General features: G+C 46.1%; 1 protein-coding gene across 2 annotated transcripts in view; it reads right to left on the bottom strand.

Annotated features, from left to right (window-relative positions):
- Window positions 1-25,073, bottom strand: part of LOC139345532 (protein MTSS 1-like) — a 48,351-nt gene that overhangs the window by 14,941 nt on the left and 8,337 nt on the right. For both annotated transcript variants that reach the window (XM_070984172.1, XM_070984173.1), the window contains exons 3-4: window positions 22,943-23,016; window positions 1,378-1,462 (exon numbers count right to left, since the gene is read on the bottom strand). In XM_070984172.1, the coding sequence (XP_070840273.1) occupies window positions 1,378-1,462; window positions 22,943-23,016 (159 nt within the window). The remainder of the gene's footprint in view (window positions 1-1,377; window positions 1,463-22,942; window positions 23,017-25,073) is intronic.

Genomic DNA, 25,073 nt, shown 5'->3' with positions numbered 1-25,073 from the left:
GACGTTTGAGACAGATGTTTGGACTGATCTGAGCTCAGAACAGCACTGTGGTATGGTGGACATGTCTCCGTCTCTGAATACTGTCCAGAGTCCATTTAAGATCTGGGCTGATCAAAGTGTTGAAGCTGAATCACCCTCACTTATTACAGTGAGCAAAGAAATGAACCTGACGAGCAGCTGCGTTAAGTGATTCCGTTTCCCTGAGCACCGCTTCTCAGGCCCCTGACAGGCTGCTCCGCCTGTGGGTGGAGGTTGCTTGCAGACTCTACTCAGGGCTGAAAAATGGGCCGTCCAAACCTTTTTCAGGTTGATATTCTTTTGAAAATATGCTCAGATTAAACATGAGACATGAACCTGTAGAGCACAGTAATCTTTGTAGTAAAGACAGAATTTAAAAAGGAAACATGGATTTCAGCAGGGTGAGAGCGGTCCAAAGCCCAAAGATGTTCAGTTTGCAACGATACAATAGAAAAACTGAAAATCCTCTCGTTGGAGGAGAAGGAACAAGCTAATTGTTGACCAATCAAAGCTCGTCATCTTTCAGGACCTCCATGATGTTCTCAAACTGAGCGAGAGACACAAGCTGTTCTTTCTGTCGGGATCTCATGTGGTGACGCAGAGACAGATACAGTCCAAACATGGGGACAGACAGCGGGTCAGCATGCAGCTCTGTTTATGCTACAGCAGGTGTCTCGTTTGCTGACGCACAACATCTCGCAGCCGCGCTTTCATACCCGACGCAGCACGTTTGGACCGTTATCAGGCTGAGGTTGAGTATTGTGGTTCCAGTCAGAATGAGGAGAATGGACACCAAAAAAAAACAAACATGGAGGGATGATATATCCCGTTTAGCCTGGTAACGTCCACAGAGGAGCTGGAGGACGTGGCACAGATGTTCGTGTAGATGCATCACTTCACCAAAGTGCTTCCTGTTTACGTTGTCCATCTATACTGTATCTGTTCACCGAGCAGCTGGAGGTCTCATCTCATTTCTGTCTGACCAACTCGCTTCCTCCACACCGGGAGAGTTAATGGACTCATGCAGAGAAAGGAAGACGAGAGAAAGAGGAGGAGGAGGACGGGGTGAGGTTTTCAGGATGAGAATGGACAGACAGATGAGGAAGGTGCTGTTAGACGCAGGAGGAGAGAGAGGAGCTGACGATCACCGCGAATACATAAAAAATGTTACAACGGATCAGAATTTTATTTCAAAATAATAATGTTGTTAGAGGAATCAAAGACTGAACGGGGAGAGAGCAAGATGGAGGCTGGAGAGCTGAAGCAGGAGGAAGAGGAGGAGCAGGTTGCCATGGAGAGCTGGGAGGAGATGCTACACCTGTTAAACACACACACACTCACACACACAGATCTACTCACATGGAGAACTGGCGCAGTTTGGCCTCGATGCTGCGGTGCCTCATGCACATCCTGGTGAGAGCTGAGCCGATGTCCCTGGTCCCTCCTGAAAGCAAAGAGAGACGCACACGACAATCTGTTGACTGGAAGATCCTCAAAACTGACACGACGAAAAACATCCTTTGCATCCTTCCAAAATCAGATTGGCTCACTGAGGTGAAAAAGGACAAAGAGAAAATGATCTGCAAGGCAGCTGAAGGAACTACAAAACACAGTCAACGAGCTCATTTTCATCTTGATTTGAAAAGAAATGTGTTGATTTTTTATCCTGAGGAGGGAAACACCTCAGAAACACCACAGCCGTCATCAGACACGCTCAGTAAATAATGACTTTTGTGCTGAAGAGGTCAGAGGTCATCCTCAGAGCAGAAGCCTGGGAGCTGACAGGGACTGTGAGCGTGTCCTCTGCTCAAGGGCACTCCAGCAGGGTGGAGAGGAGCCGTTTGACAGCAACCATCAGAGCAGCAGAAGCTCCGCAGGCTCCCGAAGGGACCAGATGGTCGTCCTCCTCTCCCCCAGACAGAACACTCCCTCCTGGGGAACAGTTCACCAGACCTCAGCCTGTCGGCCTGGAGATCCAACAACGCCTCCGACACTCACACACGTTGGAGATGACCGCGTCCATTCCTGAACATGGACCCAAATCCTTCAGTTTTAAAGACAAAATATAGTTCCTCTGTCTTCCATGTCTGATCGTGCATGTCATTCTTTCTCTTACTGAGATTTTATTTTAACAATATCTTCTAATTATCAACGTGTACTCAGTCACTCGTTAAGGTTTTAGTGAACTATGTCAGCGAAGGGACCCCACAAGTGAAACACGCTCTGTGTGTGTGTGTGTGTGTGTGTGTGTGTGTGTGTGTGTGTGTGTGTGTGTGTGTGTGTGTGTGTGTGTGTGTGTGTGTGTGTGTGGGGTGGGGTAGTGAGCACTGCATTGCACCACTGACACCTCCTCCTCTCCTCTGCTCTTCCCTCTCTCCTCCTCTTCATCTCTCTCTCACCTGATGCCTCCTCAGGCTGAGTTTCAGCTCCTCGCAGCACAAAATGCACCACAACCTGCGCGTGTGTGTGTGTGTGTGTGTGTGTGTGTGTGTGTGTGTGTGTGTGTGTGTGTGTGTGTGTGTGTGTGTGTGTGTGCGTGCGTGCCGCTGATCTGAGACCAGTCTCAACACATTTCAGTTAGAAAAGCTAAAACGGCTGAAAATCAGTTTTATTATTCTCGTCGTCACTGCGGTGTCTGTCTGGATCATGTGTTTACTGATTTTGGCCTTTCAAGGCCACCATAGCTCAAAGCGAGTGCAGGTCATAAACTAAATTTAGAATTAAGGAGTTAATGGCGAGGCTGTGGCGCCTCTGTGACACGCAGCCTCAGAATCATCCCAACACCCCTGAACACCTGATCCCCCGGGCCCCTGGTCCCTAGGGCCCCTGGTCCCTCGGGCCCCTGATCCCCCGGGCCCCTGGTGCCTCGGGCCCCTGGGCCTCTGGTCGCTGCGCTTCATCTCTGATACTTCAAGCCATTCTTCAGCGTAGCCTGTTCTTCCAAACCTCGTCTTCTCTCTTCCTCTGGTGCTCCTTCGCACCATCTCTCCATCATTCCCTCTCCTCTCTTCACACATCTTCCTCCACTCTCGTTTCCCACCAGCTCTTCCATTGCCGACTCTCCTCTCTCCTCCTCTTCCTCCCCTCTTCTCGCCTCCAGACGAGGTGTTACCTCCTCTCTTCTCACCTCGTCTCGTCTCCGCGGCGCCCCTTTGAGAGACGAGGTGCTATCAGTCTGTGTCAGTCCAGGCTGAGGTCTCATCAGCCAGCAGGATGACGAGGACGCCGTCGTTTCACCGAGACGCTGCAGACCTTCGCTTTGCTTTCCAAGCTGCTTTAATGCACAGCGACTGCTTTCTGGAGAAGATTTTTCTCCAAAAATGCACCCTGGCTTGGCTTCTACAAAGGCTGAAGGACGTGAGCAGAAGACCGGAGTGCGCTTTGGAATTGGCTGCTGTCGCTCTGGAGAAGAAAATTCATTTCCCAGACCTGCATGACTCAAACGCTTTGGGCGCCGGCGTTGCCTGGGCTCGCCTCCACAGAAGCCGTGAGCCTGAGCTTCTTCACCTTTCAGCACCCTGCTTAACCACAGCAGTTACAGAAAGTGTGAATAATCCTGCAGAGCCACAGGATTTCACTTCTTATTTTTAGAAGGCAGCGCCACAATGAGGCGTCGCAACTCACACGAAGGCCAGAAGCTGTGGTTAAAAACTGAGGCTTTATGTTTCAAGCTGCTTTCAGAGAGGTTTAATTCAGAGACGACAAGCTTAACAAACTATTATACAAATTAGCTCAGACTTTTAAATCTTTTTGATATTATTCTAAATATGATGTTATGCAGCATGAAACTCACCAACAAAATAAATTCAACACCTCCTGATTCTGCATTTAATACGAATAAAAACTATAAAATAACAGGATTCATAAGTGAATTTACAATCAAGACTTCAATATTTGTAGTTTATTGTTCGACAAGCAGAGACTTTTAGCTGCTGTGCTCCATCATTTAAGAAATTAAGACTTAAATCAGCTCTAGTATTTGTCTCATCTACACGAGGAGAACATACTGCGGTGATTTGCATAAAAATAAAAGCATAAGCAGTGCATCACACGTCTGACTTCAGCACTGATTTGTCCGTCTGTGTGTCAATCAATCGATGTGTCACTGGGCTTTCGGCTCTCTCTGAGAGAATGCTAATGGTTAGCTGTCACGCCAAAGAGAGTCTGTCTTTTCTAAAAAGCTCCAGGAGCCTCTTCCTTCGTGAAGCACCCTGCTACGAGCGTCCGCGGCGCTGAAGGCTCAGCGGGTGTGCTGCGAGCTGAAATAAGTCCATCCTGATCAAAACGCCTGTGTTGCACTCATACGTGTGTGCATGCAGGAACGTGCATCGCAGTCAAGGGTTCCGGTTTGGGGGTTTGGTCACAGCCCCGAGCTGGAAACTGGAGCTTTAACTCAGCGAGTGGAACAAAGAGAAGACGATCATTAGAGCAGAGCTGCTGAGGTCAGTGTGAAGGTAATCTGATGTGATTCAACGTGGTGGTATTCTCCCCTAAAGAAGCTGCCTGGACAAGTCTTTGAAGCTTCAGTTTGCAGCCTAAAGACGGTCAACGTGTCTCCAACTGCAACGGATTTACAATATTTGGTGAATGTTTGTATTTGTGTTTATTTTTATCGTCACTGACGGGAAAAACTGAGCATCACAAATCTAAAAACTACTGAAATCTCTGCAGTTCCAATCAACCTTTTAATAAACAGCTCAGAAGAACGGGTGATAATGTTCAGGCTGAAAATAAACCATAAAACAAATAGAAAACATTAAGATGGAACAAATGACTTAAAATGAAATCGATGTAAATGCTGAAATAGAGAGCGAAGACTCGTGAAAACTGACCAGAGGCGCATTAATAAAAGCACGCTGCTGAAGTTTATTCTGACCACGACAATGTTCAGATCAGTTAAAAAAATGTTTTACAAGGTTTGGTTTGAGTGAACTCAGCAGCTGACTAAATATTCTGCACTTACAGTCTGAAGAGAAGAGGAGGGACATTAAAACAGGCTGATTTATCTGGTGTCAGCACACTTCTGCAGGGCCACAGTCAGTCAATTAGCTCCTGGTCAATTCAGCTGATTGACCCGACTGTGGACTTCTCACGCTGTGTGTGTGTGTGTGTGTGTGTGTGTGTGTGTGTGTGTGTGTGTGTGTGTGTGTGTGTGTGTGTGTGTGTGTGTGTGTGTGTGTGTGTGTGTGTGTGTGTGTGTGTGTGTGCACGCGCAATGACTGGCATTGAGACCCAATTGACCCAATTCAGTGGGACAGAGCAGCGTCTCTGTCTGACCTGCAGCCGGTTCACTCTGGCCTCGGCTGCAGCTGCAGACCGATCGGCCTCGAGGCTCCTCAGCAGCTCATCTGCACGCAAGGTCGACCACAAGCCGTTCAAAGGCTCAGAGGAAGTCTGGACAATGGCGGCGCCGCGCAGGAACAACCATGTTACACTAATGGCTAATGTCTTCTGAAGCCACTAGCTTCGAGCAGAGAAGAGGAGCAGCTACAGCAGTCTGTCAGCTCACTTCAACCAACTTCATTAAAACATTTTCAAACTTGTCCTCATCGACTGACTCAAGTGACATCACTTGAGGACATTTAGACTTTATGCAGCTGCCTCTGGACACTGAAGGCTGAATGTAAAACCAGAGGACGTCCCCACTGAGAACGAGGAAAACACCAAACTGGTCCAATCCCCTGAACGACCTTGAGAACAGGACGTGTCAGATTCCTGTAAAATGTCCTCAGCATGTAATCACTAAAACTGGACTGCACCGCCGGGTTTGAGGCTGAGCTGCAGTGAAGGAACAGGAAGCCGGCTTCCAGCAGGCAGAGGCTGAATGTGACCTGAATCTGAAACCCACACTGAGCATCCTGACCGATTATTCCCAGACAATGACCTCACTGTCGACTGGACGCCATGATGCCAGCGGACGGTGTTGAACAGCAGTGACCTGGAATCCAAGACTGGGACGTGAACTCAGCCGCCGCATATCTGCAGGAGCTGCTCGCCTCAAACACTGGTGGAACTAGGCTGAAGAACCAGAGCAGCTGAAGACACACACACACACACACACACACACACACACACACACACACACACACACACACACACACACACACACACACACACACACACACACACACACACACACACACACACACACACACACACACACACACACACACACACACACACACACACACACACACACAGCAGGACAGGCAGTAAATCACTGTCCTGTCGTATGAGACTACATTTCTTGGCTTGCTGCTACAGGGAGGTTACGACTGCAGAGCTATTTTTGAGAACTGGAGCATGAGGGACGAAGACAGCAGAAGAAGGAGGTCCAGGGGATGATATATTTAGTCTCCATCGCTGCGTTCAGTGGTCTCGACCTGAGGTCACAGGTCGAAGGAAGTGAGGCGTTCGTTAACAGAGAACATCGCTACTTTTTAATGAGCTGAACTTTGCGTCAGTATTGATTTTATTTAGATATAATGAATGACTAAAACGCACCATCTCACTATAAAACCATCATCACTGTAAACCCTGCTGCACAAAACCCACGAAAAAGAAAAAAAAACTACTGTTATACCCAACATGCAGCCCGGCCTGATCAGAAAAACATCTGTACATGTCGTCTGTGCAGCCGGGTTACTCTGACCGTGTCTATCGATCTATATTCACGTCTATTCAGCCGATCAGTTATTGGTTATGTTGCAGTAAACAGCAGTGTTTATCTTATCGGACGCGCTGCTCAGCGTGCAGTGATCACGTGACGTCCTCCTCACCAATCAGGCAGAATGAGGAAGAGATGGAGCCTAAACGTTCTGGGTAAGTTTGATTCGTCCCCTGTCGCCTCTCATTTACGTCGTTCCTCATTCGGCCTATTAATTAAGGCTAACTCGCTCCGTAGTTAACGCAGTTAACAGTTCCACAAAAACTCAAACTCTTTATGTTCCCGTCCGCTCAAACCTAACTGGCTGAACAGGAGGCCAGTAACCAATCATGTTATGTGATGTTAAAACAGCTGCATAGTGTTGCATGCTGGTTGCATCAGTCAGCATCTCTCTCTCTCTCTCTCTCTCTGTCCACATAGCCAAGGTCACTTTACCACTTCAACACCTCTCACATGTCAACAAGCGGCAGAAGTGTCACTGCTGTCAATCTCTTTAATGCCGAGGCACGAAATACCAAGTTACAGCAAACGACCGGCACGACGGAAAGGTCGCGCCGAGCTGGATACAAGGACAGACGGCTGAACGGAAGAAGCTGCGTGCCAGCTTAGATTTCACTCGAGCTGCTTCACAATGCGCAGAAACGCTGACTTCAAACACCTCCACAAACTTTGATTGATCCGATTCAGTTCACAGCTTCTGTTTTTATGAACACCTGCAGCTCTTCACCTGCTTGCTGGACCCAGCGGGGGATTAATGACGTTAGATCTTATCTGTTAATAAAGATTTGAACCAGTAAAGAACAATCCCGCCCCTCGTCCACTCTCATCAAATCAAAGTTCCTGTCTGACGTTTGTTGTCTCATTGGTTTATGCTTTAATGAAGTAAGAACGGCAAGATTTAGGAGCAGAAGCGAGTGACATGTGGCTGTTTTTATCCATTTATTTTTATTTTTTTGCCCTGGGCTCACCTCTGAGGCTTAAGACAGATTCAGATTTATTAGTGCTCATACTGCCAGTATGTGCAGGGTTAGGGTTAGTTAAAGTGAAATGTGGGGGGTGGTATACTCAACAGGATGTGCTGAAAATCACACTATTCACAGAGACAAACAATGTGGGTGATTAAAAAGTTCACGGAAAGTGCATATTTTCATATTTATACAGGCAGATTGTGTCAGAAAAGAATTCATATAAACTTCCTGTCTTATTTATGATGGTTGTTGCTGCTATTTGTGGCCTGAAAGGACGACTGCAGGCACCACTCATCATAAAGAAGTGCTCCACCTCTCTCCATGTGTCTCTTAAAGTGTAGACCCTGGAATATAAGGAAGGTTAATAATCCTGCAATTAACACGAACTCTATTTTTTCAATCTAATTGCTATATTATCATTGACAGAGCAAAAACAACTACCCGGTCACATGACACACGTGTAGCTTTCAAAAGTTAAAGTACATGAGAGGTGGGAGGTTTTCTCCTCCCGTTAGAGGAGTAAACAGAATTCCTCGCAGCTCCTCTGAGGCTGACCGGGTCGCACAGTCCTGGAATACCACACAGCGGAGCAGGGAGGCAGCAGTCCAGGGATGCCTGGCAGAGGAGGCTGCAGTCTTAGGATGCCTTCTGCAGGGGCGTGCCCATGTGTGTGTGTGTGTGTGTGTGTGTGTGTGTGTGTGTGTGTGTGTGTGTGTGTGTGTGTGTGTGTGTGTGTGTGTGTGTGTGTGTCTCAGCACAGTTTTAGGATTCTTTAAATAGGCGTCCTGGGAATATGTCTCCTCTCTGATTACGACCTGGAGTTCAACTGATGCATCAGCTTGCTGCTGTTGGGATTCACGATCATGTGTCGGACAGTAAGTGCCCCCCCCCCCCCCCCCCGCGCGTCTGTCAGTGTCTTATCTGTCATCCTGGTGGGACGGTGGGGTTGTCATGGACACTGATAACTGTCAATCATCTGCATTAAGACAGCTGCTGTCCTGTCAGCTGCTGCGACCTCGACTGCTGCAGAACATGGCGACGAAAGGCCCTCGCAGGTATTTCTCTGTGTTTTACATATTAAAGTAAAACAGCAAAAAGCAGCAAAGCACAACCTTTGTGAGGCCTCACTCAAACTCTGAAAGCAGCAGCGCAGAGAAAACACTGAACTGATGTGGAAACAGACGTGTTGAACGTCCCTTGGTGTGTCGTAAACTGTATTTGCACACGGCGCAGTATCGCTTGTTATCTCTCCCATGACTCCTCGAACCTCTGCACACACGGCGGCAGATTTATCAGCCTCTGTGGAGCTCAGGGGGATATCTGGGGAGATATTCGCGCATTGAGATCAACACTTCAGTTATTTCTCCTCCTCTGGCAGCTGAGAAAACAGAGCCAATGAGCGAGCGGCTCGGAGGACAGGCTAACCTCGCCGCCGTCAGGCCTTTCACACACACACCGCTCAGTGACTCCCTCACACACCAGGCGGGTGGAAACATGTTTCGATCTACACAGAAAGTGGAATGCAGAAACAAGATCCCGCTGATATCAGGAGCTCTTTAATCCCAACATTTTAAAACAACGTCCAGCACCATCATCCACAGCCTTGACGGACTTCAGCCAACGCTCGCACTCTTTGAACCGAGAGCAAAACAAAGCAAAGTGAGCGTTTGATTCGTTTGACCCGAGCTGCTGCCAGCCCCCCGAGCGAAACCGGAGCTCTTATTTCACCACTAATCTGTAGTCTGAAAACGTTGGCAGGTTGACTGTGTACACCCACTGCCCTCTGTGTGTGTGTGTGTGTGTGTGTGTGTGTGTGTGTGTGTGTGTGTGTGTGTGTGTGTCAGAGAGCTGTATCTGAATGCTAAGAGCTTGTGTCACTTCAAGGTTCGACCTCGCCTGCAAAGACGCTGATGCTGCGTGAACCGCCGCAGTCCTGGGTGGGAACGAGGGAACGCTCCTTACCACAATAGGACCAGAGGAAAAACCAGAAACCAGCTGAGGCACAAAAACTAGTCCACAAACAGCTAACAAGTGTTTTTACTACCAACTAATCTATAGATTATTTCCTCACTCTCAGATTCTGTGTAAATTCAACAACCCTGCATTAAACAATGCAAGGGGCTGCACAGGTGGGGTGTAGTTTCAGGTACTGTGAGACATGAAATAAGATCCAGGAAGTCCAGTTCTGACACTCAAATGCAGAAGAGCAGTTAGTAACGCTTTGAGAGGATTTTACAAAGTGGAAACTTGTCGTTTTACATCGCGACAAAGAAGAAATGCAGCGTCCATGTTCCAAAGCGATGCATGTATTTGACTGGCCTCTGCAGAGCCGTTCTGGATGACTGCAGTCTGACAAAAGTTAGTGGACAATCCAGTTTATTTCCCATTTGACCATTTCCAGCGCTGCCTGTTGTTCCACATTAGCGGCGGGAGCAGCACACAGAGGTAAAGTAAATTAGCCGTCGTCTACGAGATGACACATTACAGATGACACTGACCCAGAAGCCGATGTTGATAAATGATGATCAATCACCTCCAGTGACAGGACACATTTGATCCTTTATCCTAAGCTAAGACGTGTTCTTCTTCAGACCGAGCTCCCACCAACAGAACAGTCCTGTTTCAGCCTGCTGGTCAAAGAGTGAACTGCAGGTCACGTGACACACATCTGCGATAGAAATCTTTTCCAGCCACGAAACGATTAAAAGTTCAGACATTAAGAATGTTTTTTTTTTGTATCATCACCGTGATGTCTGCGCACTGGGTTTAAAAGCAGCAGCCTCGTTAGGATGCTGTCAGCCGGCTTTACTGCTCTTAAGTTCAGTGTTTACTCCACCCGAACCTCCACCTCCTCCACATCATTAAGTCATCTTGCAGTAATTTGTGCAAAACAAAATGTGTCACTATTCAAAAGTCTTAGCTGTAGTTATCATCAGCAGCAGTGAGACATGTTGACAGTAAACAGCAGTTACTGAAGCGCAGAAGAGAAGAAGAAGAAGAAGAAGAAGAAGAAGAAGAAAGAGATAATAACAGTGTGCTGTGAGAGTACAGTAGGTGAAGAGTCTCTTTGTAGCTCTGCCTTATCTCCATACACACAAGGCTGAGCACTTAACGTTAATTCCACACGCACACACGCACACACACACACACACACACACACACACACACACACACACACACACACACACACACACACACACACACACACACACACACACACACACACACACACACACACACACACACACACACACACACACACACAGCTGATTACTTCATCCTATCAGAGACTCCTTGGAGAGAAGCAACAGTCAGTCAGTGTCGTCTTTTCAGAGAAGAACATAAGTTCTGCAGGACGAAAGCAAATAAAGTGCAGAACGTTGTTAAGAACGTCTCCTGTCAAGGCTGAGACAAACAGTTATTTTCATTATCAATCGATCGTTTATTGCATCTCAATACGTATCGATCAGCGCCACAGAGCGGCATCAAATCAATAGATAAGCATATCGTCTCAGCCCACTGAACACAGCTGTACGATCAGAACTGTGTTTGTTTACAGCAGCAGAGTTTGTAAACAAAACAAACATCACGTTCAGTGACGCTCAGCTGAGGAACACAATGCAGGTTTCTCATTTACAACAGTTCAGCTGTCAGTGAAGGCACTGAGCATGAGCTGTGTGGGAGGTCTGTGTTTACAGCAGAGAGTGTGTGTGTGTGTGTCTGTGTGTCTGTGTGTCTGTGTGAACACATGCCTGTTACCAAAACTACCAAAGGCCTGTTCAGGCAGCTCTTGCTCATCTGTGATTGGCTGTCGTCTGTTAAGCCAGACGCACTTTGATCCTCCCTGGAGATGGGACACACACACACACACACACACACACACACACACACACACACACACACACACACACACACACACACACACACACACACACACACACACACACACACACACACACACACACACACACACACACACACACACACACACACACACACACACACACACCTCCATTTGTCTGCCAGCATGTAAACCATCACCTCAAACACAAGTACAATGAAAACAGCCGAGCACAGAAGGTCTGATCTGAGTACTAAAAAACAGTGTTGTACACGCTCACATCATCATCATCACCGTCATTATAAGACGACTCAGTTGTGGACGCTAATTGAGCTTTAGCACAGCAGTTATTATACAGAGACAACGCTAAAAGTTCTGCTTCCATTCAGGCGTTAGCGTGGAGTGTTTTGTGTCGATGTTCTCGTCGTTTAAGTCAACCATGTCCGACTTTGCTGCTCACATTTGGCTGATTTGGTCGTTTTATCTCAACTTTTGTGCTCTTCCGTTGTACTCTCGGGCCACAGGGTGTCATATTTTGAAAATGGACCGGGCGCTCCATGCCTGACTTCCTGCCCGGCTCAATCTGTTCGGTGCAGCTTCTGTATATTCATCCAGAACAGCGTCGGCGGCCGCGTCGCAGCCGGAACGTGACGCCGCTCTGCCCGGCGGAAACGAGCTCAGCTGGAGGGTTCAGTGAGCAGAGCAGGTGGACGGAGTTCATCTCTGCAGCGTGAGAGAGCAGTTGTGAATTATTTAACGGCTGTTCAACCTTTGCAAACGGCTCTGACCTCCTGCTGCTCGCCTCCAACACCAGAGCGGCACTCTCAGGAGGGACGGACGCTCCTCTGACCGGCCTCCCTCGCTCTTCTTCACCTGTGAGTCATCACACCTTTTTCCTTCCCTTCTCTTCTCATCTTTACTTCCTTTTCTTTCTCTCCTTCGCTTCATTCGTCTCCACTGAATGTGAAGATAAATAAAATCAAAAATATGAACTAAAAAGCTTCCACCTGGACTGCAGACCTGCACTCAGCCCGAGTCCAGGCTGCAGAGGGAGCGCTGCATTATTCTTTCTCAGCTGCCTCGGACGGGCGGGGTCCCATAACTAATTAGAAGCAGTTTGTGCGGGAGATGAAAGGAACACACACGCACGCACACACACGCACGCACACACACACACCTGCTGGGCGCCCCCGGTTAATAATTCAAACTCAACCTCTGGCTGATTCACAGACAGACAGCAGGTGGATTCCTGGATCAGGACTATTTTTCTTGCTTTCTGGACATAAAGAATTTATTTTTTTGTGTGCTTAACAGGTCAGAAGATTTTATTTTTCCCCTGTTTATCATTTTTACTTTGCTTTTTTCCAATATGTTTGTAAAGTTCATGGTTGAGCAAAATAAAGACACTTGTTTTCAATTCAGTCAAATAAAGACAAAATTTTAGTTTTTCTTAGTTTTCAAAAACTCAAAATAAAACTGTGGATCATAGAGGTTGTTTTTTGTTTTTTGTTTGTTTTTTGTTTTGGACTACCCCCCCAAACTCCCCCAGTTTTGTTACCCACTGCAAAATATCACCTTCATGTGCTTTAACTGATGTACAGCAAGTCTGCAGGCTGCCTGCAGTCCCTCCATATGCTCACTGTGTGTGTGTGTGTGTGTGTGTGTGTGTGTGTGTGTGTGTGTGTGTGTGTGTGTGTGTGTGTGTGTGTGTGTGTGTGTGTGTGTGTGTGATACGTCCTCTGTGACGTCAAATCAGGCAGCTGCTGCTGTTGCCAAGGCAATGCCATACCATAATGAGGTCCTTTCAGAGCACACGCTGCAGTGGCTCCGCTCTCTGCTCTGAAGAGGCTGAGACCTTGTTTGAGGACCAAAAGGCCGGAGACGCGTCCTAAATCGTCCCAGCGGACAGTCCAGGCTGTAGACCCTGAACCTGGTCTTGGACTCCAGACTTGTGTTGTGAGCTCATAACATTTCTGCGGGTCTGAGTAGAAATGTGTCTCCGTCTCCTCGTCTCGGATTGACATCTCGTCAAATGTCACGCCTGCAGGCAGAGAGCAGGGCGTAATGCTCCACTGTCACGTTTGGGTCTTTTCCCTCGCAGCCTGATCTCCAGGAGGTGGTTCATGCTCTTCTGTCACCTCAGACTGATGCTTATATCTCACTACGTTCAGGATTTATAGGCAAACACGATGTTTGGAGCTGGACCAGAGCAGAGCAGTCTGGTTTACAGTGACTTCAGTCCGGTTTCGGCTCCTGACGTCGTCCCTCTTTCTGACATTGATGTGATGTCTGATTAAAGTCGGCTCCAGCTGAGTGTTTCTGGCCCCTTGATCTGATTTTAAGGGCATTCTGATGTTTTTTGAGGGTGAATCACAATTTCCAATCTTAAATAAATGATGTTTTTCTTTTCTCTCCTGCTTTTGAACTCAACACAACGCCATAAATTATCCAGAATAACAGTGAAAAACTATTTTTCAGATCTTTTCATATAACATCTCTCATTTTCACATAAAATCTTCCATAAAGCTTTAAAACGTATTTTTTGAAAATTAGGAAAAGTAGGAAATCATCTGTAAAATGTGAAAAGCTACCTGTTTATTTGTCTCAGATGCAAATCAATATGTTGAGTCCCAAGTGGAAAAGTATTTGAAACTATTTTTAAATATTTTAATATAGCATGTGTACTTTACGGTGAAATGTGAGATGAAATGATGCACGAACAACTTGATTTCAAACTTCATAAATTCACAAAGCGCAGTAAAAAAGTCATTTCAAAGGATCGACACTCTTGTTTCTGCTGTTTTTCACCAGCGACCACGTTAACATCATTAACGTCAGCACATAAAACATGAAGTGTCTGGAAGCGCATGGTCATGTGATTTATGCATGAATTTTAATGTGACAGATTTCCTGATCTGGTCCTGAACCCTGTTAATTATTGATCCTGGCGGGTTTGATCTGATCTGTGATCGAGGTCTGCTGATAAAAATTTAAATGTAACACAGCTTTCTGTTGTTTCCATGTCTGAGTCTCTAATAAAAACATCTGCAGGCCACAGAAATATCAACTGCGACCTTTGACCCTCATCTCTTTATTACTGGCTGCTTGTCATTTAAATCCAGAGCTGAACTGAAAATATAAAACATTTCAAACATGATCGGCGCTTCTCATCAACCTGTGTGTTCAGTAAAGAGCTCAGGATGAAGCTCGGAGGAAATGTGAGCTTCATGAAAAGCAGAAAGCGACGGCAGAGCTCCGGTTTCCTGCCGGACCCTGAACCACGAGGCGAGCTGTGACCTGAGGGCAGCTTCATACAGACGGCAGGACGGAGGGACGTTCACCTCATACAAACTGGACACACAAGCCTCCAAATCTCCAGCTGTTTACATGTGACCCACTGAGACGGACTTTAGAGCGGTGTCACAAATCTCCCAGAACCCTCTGCTGGCACCGTCACAGAGGTCAGCCGAGAGAATCACATGTGATCAAATCATGTTTACGAGTGTACAATAAACAGTCTTCATATCAACCAACAGAAACCTCTGAACCTCTGGGGCTGGACAATGAAGCCAACTGTCAAGTCCAAAAACTGCAGTTCCATGACTGGCCACTTGAGGCAGCCTCCTCATAGAGCCCTGTCGCTCTTCAGAAACCTATAGGTCCAGGTTTTATCGAGTCTATGAGGAAAAACAGACTCAGCATGGAGGCGAGAAGGACAGAAACAAGGACCAGTGTGTCCGAATGCTTTTGCCTTCCCTCGTCAGTTTCACAGTTGAAAAGCTGAGCAGCTGCTAACAGGACAGAGGGACAGATCTCAGGTCTCAAAAGACAAAAATATTATACAGCTGGACTCCAACAGAAACCTGCATTAAAAGTAATTTTCTCTTTGCTTTACTCATGAAACTTGACAGCTTGAACACTGTTGGACGTCAGACTCTGACACGTCAATCTGTTGTTCCTGTCCAGTCTCTGTTTCACTCTTGTCTTACATCCACGAGGTGGACTGATGCAGCTCTGGGATCCTCAGACTGAAACCAGTCTTCACCTCGACAGAGACCAAACCTTCCCATTGACTTTGTGTGCTCATCATCATCATCATCATCATCATCATCATCAGACTTAATGAGGTGATTTTATGATGTTAACGTGCGTTGACCCAAAAAAAGTTGCATCATGTTGGTCTACAGAGTTTTTAAAACAGTGTGCGTGAGTGTATGAGGCCAATCAACATGTGTAAAAAAAGACTCCAACACTGTTTTCAGCGCTTCAACAAGTCAAAAAACAGCTGAACGTGGATTTTGGGGGAAGTTTATGCCTGAACATGGAGTCTGTCTGACCTTGATGAGAATCCTAAAAACACGCAGGCCTGTGGACACTGCAGATATGACGTCGCTCACCTGCGACTGAGATGATATCATTAAATGACGAGCTGCCAAAGGAGGCCATCTGTGAGCTGCTGAGGACTCAACCCCAACACACACACACACACACACACACACACACACACACACACACACACACACACACACACACACACACACACACACACACACACACACTGCAGATACTGACTGCAGCAGCATCCACAGGGATCCACTTCACCACAGTCCGTCTAAAATCCCCAACACACATTTCCAAAGTGGTGCAGACGAGCTGCTCATGATTTCTAACTGCCTCTCAAACACAACCCGACACCGCAGACAGCCTGTTTTCATTACTGTGTGAACACAATACAAACTTTATGTCACACTGAGGACATGAAACACTCACTCTCCATTTAAAAAAGTCGAAGCTACAAGGCGACGGCAGGATGTGAACTACGCGTCCCACAGTGCACTGCGGTCAGGACGTCAGCTGGCTGCTGCTGCAGAGGTTGAGCGTGGATTCAGGAATTCACGTCGATGTTGGATCAGATTTGGATAAAGAGTACTGTCGACATACCAAATGATGTGATTGTTTTCAATAACAAAGGTCAAATATTTACGTCCAAATCATCCAAAAACTCGTGGATCTGTGCTGAGAAACGTGCGTTGAAGCTACACATATCACATACATGCAGAATCTATGATTACCAAATGATCCTAATTAAACAGATCGCTTCCTTCACGGTTCCCACGAGCCGCAGCTGGATTTAATAGCAGTTTAGCTTTCGAATTCATACCATCGTGGAATTATATGGCTGGTCTGCTTCCTGTTCACACTGAAAAACAAACCCAGAGATCCACAATTTCCAGAGGTCTCGGTCTGGTTCTTTGGAACCGAGTAAGAAAAACAGGAGTCTGAACCCACCGAGTTTGGTGTGAAAGCGCCTGTGTAGGCAGCCCTGTCCACTTACTTTTGGCCTGACCCACTTAACTCCACTGAAGGGAAATCTTGAAATAACAGACAGAAACCAGAGCAGAGGCTGTGACAGCAGCAGATTGATGACTGTGGTTTTGGAGTGAGATGTTTGACTCTCAGATAAAAATGAAGAAATTGGTCAGGATATGCTGCTGCAGTCGTAGCTGCAGATGATGCTCGTGTGTGTCCTCAGATGGAAAATGCTGGACATCAGTTCAGGAGGACCAGCGGGAGTTTTTGTCCTGCAGCTTTCTCTCAGCTCCATATGCTGCAGCTCTGCTCACACAGTTTAACCACAACCACCACAACACGCCGGGGCCATTTAACCCGAAAACAACATCTGGCCTTCAGCCTTTTGTGGCTCATAAGTGACTACAATTTTTACAGTTAGGCGGCGATACAGAAGCTCTGATAACACGTGACTGGAGTGGGAGTATCGAGGGTCCGCTTCAGTTTACTGCGGCTAACCGACCGCCTCGGAGCAGATGGACCGAGGTGTAAAAAACAGTTTCTGCTCTCATCTGGATGTCAGAGTCTCCACGAGCTTTCCAGATGTTGCTTAATGAAACTCCAGGACTTTACAAGGTGAGACAGCACAAAACAAACATTTACGCAGAGGAAGGTCTTAAACCATCAGCGACTTTCAGGAAACAAACAAACAAACCAACAGTACCACTCAAACACTCACACATCGATGCCAATCATACTGCCAAGCGAGAACGAGAACCCAGAAACTAACGGCCCACGACTGATTAATCTGCTGATTCTATTATGCTTTCCATCTGTAAAACATCACTCCCTGAGCCTAAATTCACATCCTCAGATCACTTCCTATGTTTGACCAACAGTCCATAAGCCAAATATATTTACTTTACTACCAAAGACAACAAAGATAACAGCAAATCCCCACCTTTGAGTTGCTGGAACCAGTAAAATTTCATTATTGTTGCTTATAAAGTCAAAATTGTTCCCATTTACTTCCCTGTCGATGGACTTAATGATTAGATGATGATGATTCAAATGATCAGTCAAACATCACATTGTCAGTTTTTGCTGCATCATTGCACACACAGCAGCACGGGATAAGAGCGTGGCAGGCTCTGTGACCTTTAACAAAGCCAGCCTCGCCTCAAAATGACCAAACTACAAATGGAACTGAAGCGGAAACAGAGAGGAGTGATGGGAGAGGAGGGCCGAGCTGCGCTGAGCTGTGTTTCGCTTTTATTTGATAAAAAATAACCTGTAGAGGAGTAAAAACAGGGACCACAGGCATGGAAGAGACGCACTGACGTGAATTAAAAAGTCAGAGTCCACTCATAAATCTCCAGTGCTGAATTTTTTTTAGCAGTACCTGAACGCACCATCGATCAGGCCTTCAGCTGAAACGTTTCTTCTAACCTGCCTCCTTTTCTCCTTCCCCCTCCTGTCTTCATCCCTTTTTCTTGTTCTCCTCCCCCTCCTCCTCTCACCGTCTCATCTCTCATTCGTATATCTTCTCTCTTCCCTCTTTTCCCCCTTCTTCCTCATCTAATTTCTTGCTATCTCTCCTCCTAATTCTTCTATTTCCTCCTCTCCTTCCTTCTAATTTGCTCAGTTATTTCCTCCTGTCCTCCCGCTGAACTTCCTGTCCTCCCCGCTCCTTTCCTTCCTCCTCCTCCTCCTCAGTCCAACCCAGTCACCAGGTGTTGACACATACTGATGTGGCCCCTGCCAAAGTGACAGAGCTCATCGGCTCTTTAAGGACGAATTCATCCCTGGAAGCAGGTTGCTATGGTAACCGTGGACCAACACACACGCACACACTAACAGGTAGAGAGAGGACACCTGTGTCTCATGTCCACAGTGTTTGTGTTGGATATTATCCTCAGCGCTCACAATGAGGAAAGCTCGTGTGGTCAAACGCTGTCAGACGCTCACGAGTGAACCCACCTGGAGCCGTGAACTTTGAGTTTAAGGGAAAATAAAATCTCATTTTAAGAGTGACTGAAGGTCAGAGCTTACCTCAACTTTGAATTGACCTTTATTAACCTCTCACCATTTCAACTGAATCATTTAATCTTCAGAATATTAGAATTAAATACAAAACAACCACAATCAGTCACAAGAAACATCTGTGGAAGTTCCACATTTACCTCCATTAAATCACGTGTTACGGTGTCTGAATTTAAGATAAGATAAGGTAAGATTCTTCTGCTTGGGCTGAACCCTGCAGTGATTTCCATCTTGTTGCCATGAGCACCAGCAGCAGCCGGCTGGACATGACAGCCAGCAGCCTCCTCCCCCTCCATCCCTCATCCCTCTTTTGCATCATCTCTCCCCATCGCCATCTGCCCTCCATCCTCTTTCTCCTCCACCTGCTCTTCCTCCTCTCCCATTTGCGGTCCATCCCTCCGCAGCACATCTTCCTCTTTGGTGTTTTTCCTTTCTCTTTTATATGTTTCGACCTAAAATTTCACACCTTCTCTGACTTCCAACACCACTTCCCTCCGTTTCTCACTTCTCACCCATCCTCCTCCATCCCTCTGGAAAGGTGATGTACAGGGATGAGAGTGAGTGCTGGTACACTGGTAAGAATTCAATGGGAATTCAATAAATCAACACATCTGTCAGAGCAGAACAACTGCAAGCTGAACAAGATTAAAACCCAAAACACGGAAAGGGGACTGTCCACACATCTGTCTACATCTGGTTTGTGTATATTATGAGCTTTTTAAAATATGGGGTTTTCTAAAAATCTGATATTTGAAGAATATACCTAGAATATCTCTAAAAAAAAAAATCAATATATTTAATCACATCGATGTAAGAGAAAACTGCCATAAATCAGTCCAGCTCACTGATGTCCCCCTGAGACACCGAGAGGACACCACCACCACATGAACAGCAAGGCACAATATGACGGTGGGCAGATTTACAGCATCACACAGTACAGACCATCAGATCGCCCAGACAGTACAAGCAGTACTTTATGTACACAAATACTTCATGTACACAAATACTTCATGATCCTGTTCTAGCAGATGATGCTGGAGGAGCTCCATGGAGGAGGAGGAGGAGGAGGAGGAGGAGGAGGAGGAGGAGGAGAAGGAGGAGGAGGTCAGGAAGGTGGAGCATGGCTCCACAAACCTCTAATTTATCCCAACAGTTCCTGAAGGAAACCAATAATTCTACACACTGCTCCAGGTGTAACAGCTACACACACACACACACACACACACACACACACACACACACACACACACACACACACACACACACACAGAGTCAATTACAGAGCGGCTGTGACCCAGAGCCCTAGAATCACCATGACGTTGACTGATTGTTTCCTCGGCTGCTGTTGTCAAAGTGACAGCGAGTCACCTCGACAGGAAGCTGGCCTACATCCCACCATGGACACGTGGACATGCACACACATGCACACATGCACACACGCACACGCACACGCACACACACACACACACACACACATATATATGAATACAGACACAGTAAACCTTAAAGGCAGTGTTTCCTGAAACAAAACACACAGAAAGGTTACCAGAGAGACAGAAGCTGAACACTGCTGGAAACACGCGCGCGCGCGCGCGCACACACACACACACACACACACACACACACACACACACACACACACACACACACACACACACACACACACACACACACACACACACACACACACACACACACACAGCTGCCCATCACGGCTTCCTGCTTCATTTAATCTATCCAGGAAGAGACCTCTATCGATGTTCCAGTCCAGCGATCAGGAAAGCAGCCACCTCTGATCATTTGTCAATAATGGAAAAGCACTAATCGATAGAAACGTGCAAACTGCCTCACAGCACTAACAACGGAGATTAAAATTGGCCTATTTTTGCGCATTATGTCCGCAAAGGGAAAACAAATAGGAGAGACGTCTTTCAAAAGATCTTAATATCCGCACATTACAAAATAAATGATGTCCTGCCGCGTGCTGCTGAATCATTTGCTCGTTTCATCTTGACCTGCATTTCACTCGCAGTCAAAGTGATGCTGCGCGCACAACTGCGCGTCCACGCGTCCTGGAGGACTTCAGTGTCCCGGACAAGGGAGGAATTACAGCCCATATTGTCTGATCATGGACCCTAATGCTCCATGTTGTTATGTCCAGTGGACTAATGGAGACGACATTTTTTCAAGTGTTTTCAGTGTTGAACGAGAGCGCTGCAGCCGGCAGACACGATGTAATTCAACCCCTGCAGGTGTTTGTCCACCGTCAATGTCCGTCCACTGAAAGTCTTTGTTTTCACCACTGACAGACTCAGATTATTATAACACGTGTCTGATAACATCACGGAAAGGATCCATGCAGAGATACCTTCTGGTTAAAGAGTTAGATCCGTTTTGTTTAACCACAAACAGCCGTTATGTCGCTCTGGCCAAAGCCACCAGACTCCATTCACAAAAGCAGTGATTTTAATCATCGTTAAACGCACTTCACTCAAACGCGACTAAAACAAACTAAAACTCAACAGAAAGTTTTCGGTTCATCTTTCCGCTGTTCAATCAATCATCACTAACTCTGGTTGGGTTGAAATAAACTCTTAATTTACTGATTAATTCACCGAGAGGAGTGAGAGAGTGGATGGACATCGGAGAGGCAGCGGAGGAAACGGCGTGCTGAGCCGGAATATTTAATATTTTCACTTCTGTAACTGAGGAATTATTTTCACAGAACATTATAAGACTTCAATATGTCGGATTTCAGCCGATTTCCCCGGGGAAAAAAAGCAATTACTGGACAGCAGAAACTAGTTTTGTGCCTCTGTCCGCCTGCAGTGCTGTCAGCCGCTAGCTTGATATCAAGGTTAGCATGCTGCTAATGAGTCAGTTACTTTTGGTTGACTGTTTGCCTCAGTTTGGAGACATTTTGAGGCGTCAATTCAAACACGGTGTTAGCTACTGAGTTCGTTTATTGAAGTCAATATAACAACATAAAGAATATACAATACAAATTCAACTTCATACTGTCTCGATGGTCCGCCTGCAGGCCAGAGGCGAACTTACCGTTAGCTGTTCTTCCCTCTACTCACACGAAAGTTCCGTTAACGGTTATACTCATATTAAACACGATAAAAGGCAAAGATTCACGTGAAATCACGACAAAAGGCGAAATGAACGCCAACAGCAGACAAACAACCGTTTTTAAAATTGACGCAACATAGAGACAACTCACCGACCATGTCTCTCATTGATCCACAGATCCATAAAACTCCAACAAAAACGGTCTGAAAACATCAACAAAGATCCAGAAGATCCACTGCAGTAAAAATATTTAGTCCAAAACATGACAATAATCCACAGAAAGATGATTCTCCAGCAGGTGATGGGCTCTCCTTCCGCTTGTCGTCCGTATTTTCACCTTCACAACTTCCGGACAAACATAAAAATTGGCGCCACCTTGGCAAGCAACATGTGTAGCCAATAAGAGTCTGAGTTGAACAGAAGGACCGCCTTCTCTTCTGCCTGACACTTCAAACAGCCAATGAGATTCTGACAATGGTGATTTTTGCCCCTTCAGTGGGTTATTTACACCTCAAATCAAATCAAATCAAATCAAATCAAATCAAATCAAGAATTTCAGCGCTAACAGGATATTATACACAGTTTGAAGTGATAAATATAGTAAATATAAAGATATATAGCCAAAATATAGGTATAGATACCTTGAATATGATTAATGATGGGCAACATTTTGATTTCATGAATATACACATAGATGATTTGTAATAAATATAATTAAATGCCTTTTTTGGAGAATGTTCAGATATACAATTTGAGAGAACACATGAAAATATTGAGTTTCTGTAGTATTGTTATCAGCTTTTATTGAACTTAGTCTTACAACATACTCTTAAATTTGCTTTAGCGTTTAGACTCTTCTGTGGTTGACGCTGCAGCAACTGATCCCACCACTGGTCCAATGACTTCCATCATTTATTCAGCTTCATCACAACCACAAACAGCAGCTGAGACGTTACATCCCAAAGAAAAACACTCGCGACACGAGACAGCGAACAGCAGGAAACACCCTCACCAACACAAGACAGACACGTTGACACGTACCTCGGCTGTTGGTTGCAAGGTCGGCCACCTTCTGGAAGGCATCCAGGAAGGCTGCTACCGCGACCACTGTGGTCCTGGGAGACACAACAGAAGAAGGTTTGGATGCAAATGGTGATTTAAAATCAGTTTCTATGTTGTAACTTCAGGAAATATGTTAAGATTCTAGGTTTGGGTCCACTAACTGGTTGCTGCATTGTGCCAGAGAGTGAAAAATTAGACTTTTAATTGCTGCTAATGCTCATGTTAACAAAAAAAAACCCAGAATGATTCTGTTAATCACGTCCTGTTTTAATATCTAATTAAAAACACTTGACCACATCGGGTGTCAGTTCACGTCATACTGAAGTGACGCCACCCAAACATGGCAGATGATCTGCAGTACTGGAGCGCACACACAGGAGAAACATGCTGAAGCACTGGCATGGTCCTTTAATGCCACAGACACGAGCGCTGCCCAAAAAGCCACGGCGTCGTGCGGTGAGGAAGATGAGGAAGGATGCAGTCGCAGCGTTTGCGATCAGCTTCGACCTCTGGTGACCTCTGCTCCAGTGCAGAGTCTCTGGAGGCTGCCGCTGATCCATCTCACTGATAATGACTTTATGGTGGCATCATTAATCTCTGCCAGCCGCAGAAGGTTAATTGAGTTGTGCACGTGTGCGAGTGTGTGCGTGAAGGTGGATGTTGGTGGGTGGTTAATGGCTGGAAGGAGTGAGTGTATACCTGTGTGTGTTTGTGTGGAGGTAGAGTCCATGATGAATGAATGTTTAAGTGTCTGTTTGCAGTTTGTAAGTGCACGTTTCTCAAAGTTACATGTTTGTGTGTGTGGATGACCTTCAGCAGTGTGTGTGTGTGTGTGTGTGTGTGTGTGTGTGTGTGTGTGTGTGTGTGTGTGTGTGTGTGTGTGCGTGTGTGTGTGTGTGTGTGTGTGTGTGTGTGCAGAGCCACTGAACCAGAGCGCTGGGGACGAGGCGACAGAACAAGAGAGGTGAGCCTGACATTTAAACACTTAATGATACAGACTGATTGGATTTTCATGAGCTCAGGTTACACAAACTCTCAGCATGTGTGTGTGTGTGTGTGTGTGTGTGTGTGTGTGTGTGTGTGTGTGTGTGTGTGTGTGTGTGTGTGTGTGTGTGTGTGTGTGTGTGTGTGTGTGTGTGTGTGTTTGCGTGTGCTACCTGTGCACACAGAAACATGAATGTTTTGACGTGCTCTGCAGAAAAACACAGAGGGAGCAACATCTTTGCCGAATGAGCTCTGACATCGCAGACAAAACTCTCATGACTGATCAGCTGTTTCTGCTACAAAACCAAAAGAAGAAGAAGCTGTTTCCACTGTCGTGGTCGTCCTGTATATTCCCATAATGCTCTTCATCCTCATAATCTTCATCACAGCATGAAACATGGCCAATAACAGCTGACGTGAAAGAACAATTCCAACTTTCCCAAACGAACAAAGTCCTGCGAGCTTCTCTCCAGACGACTCGTGTTTCCAGTTTTCAACCTTCTTCTTCTTCTACTGTCTTTATTCTAGTCATGTGTAACGTATCTTATACCACCAAATTCTGATGAAACTACGCTTCGCATAGCCTCGTTTATTCACTGCAAACCAGTTTATGCAAACATGGCTCAAAGGTGGCTTGATAATAGAAACACAGCTGATGTCACGGCTGTCTTTCTGCTTTAGAGGACCAATGACAGCGCCTGCCCAATTTGCTCTTCTTCTCCTTTGAAGTCACTTTCTGAACACGTGTGGCCAAATTATTTCTCACCTCTGGCTGCTGTGTAGCATACAGCAAATATCAAAACAGTGTCGAAGGTGAGCAGCTAAAATCGAGCTGCAGGTGAGCGGTGGAGGGGCGGGTGGAGACATTCAGAGATCCACACATGCTAAATGAAGGTGTAGAGTTACATCTAATCCATTTTAAGGTCTCAAAGCAGCTTCCATGAGCAGATACGGGAACGCTCAAATCTGTCAAAAATGAGCTAAAAATGTTGAATTTTGAAATGAATTCTGTGATTGTGGGTGTTTCATTTCAACATGAATCGACATAATTCATGTTTTCATGGTTTAATAGAAACCACTTGCACTACCTGCACCGACCTCATACTGTCTGTACTGTCTGTACTGC

The sequence above is a fragment of the Chaetodon trifascialis genome, chromosome 17 (assembly GCF_039877785.1).
Source record: "Chaetodon trifascialis isolate fChaTrf1 chromosome 17, fChaTrf1.hap1, whole genome shotgun sequence".
NCBI classification, from domain to species: Eukaryota; Metazoa; Chordata; class Actinopteri; order Chaetodontiformes; family Chaetodontidae; genus Chaetodon; species Chaetodon trifascialis.
This window is presented reverse-complemented; position numbering and strand designations above follow the sequence as displayed.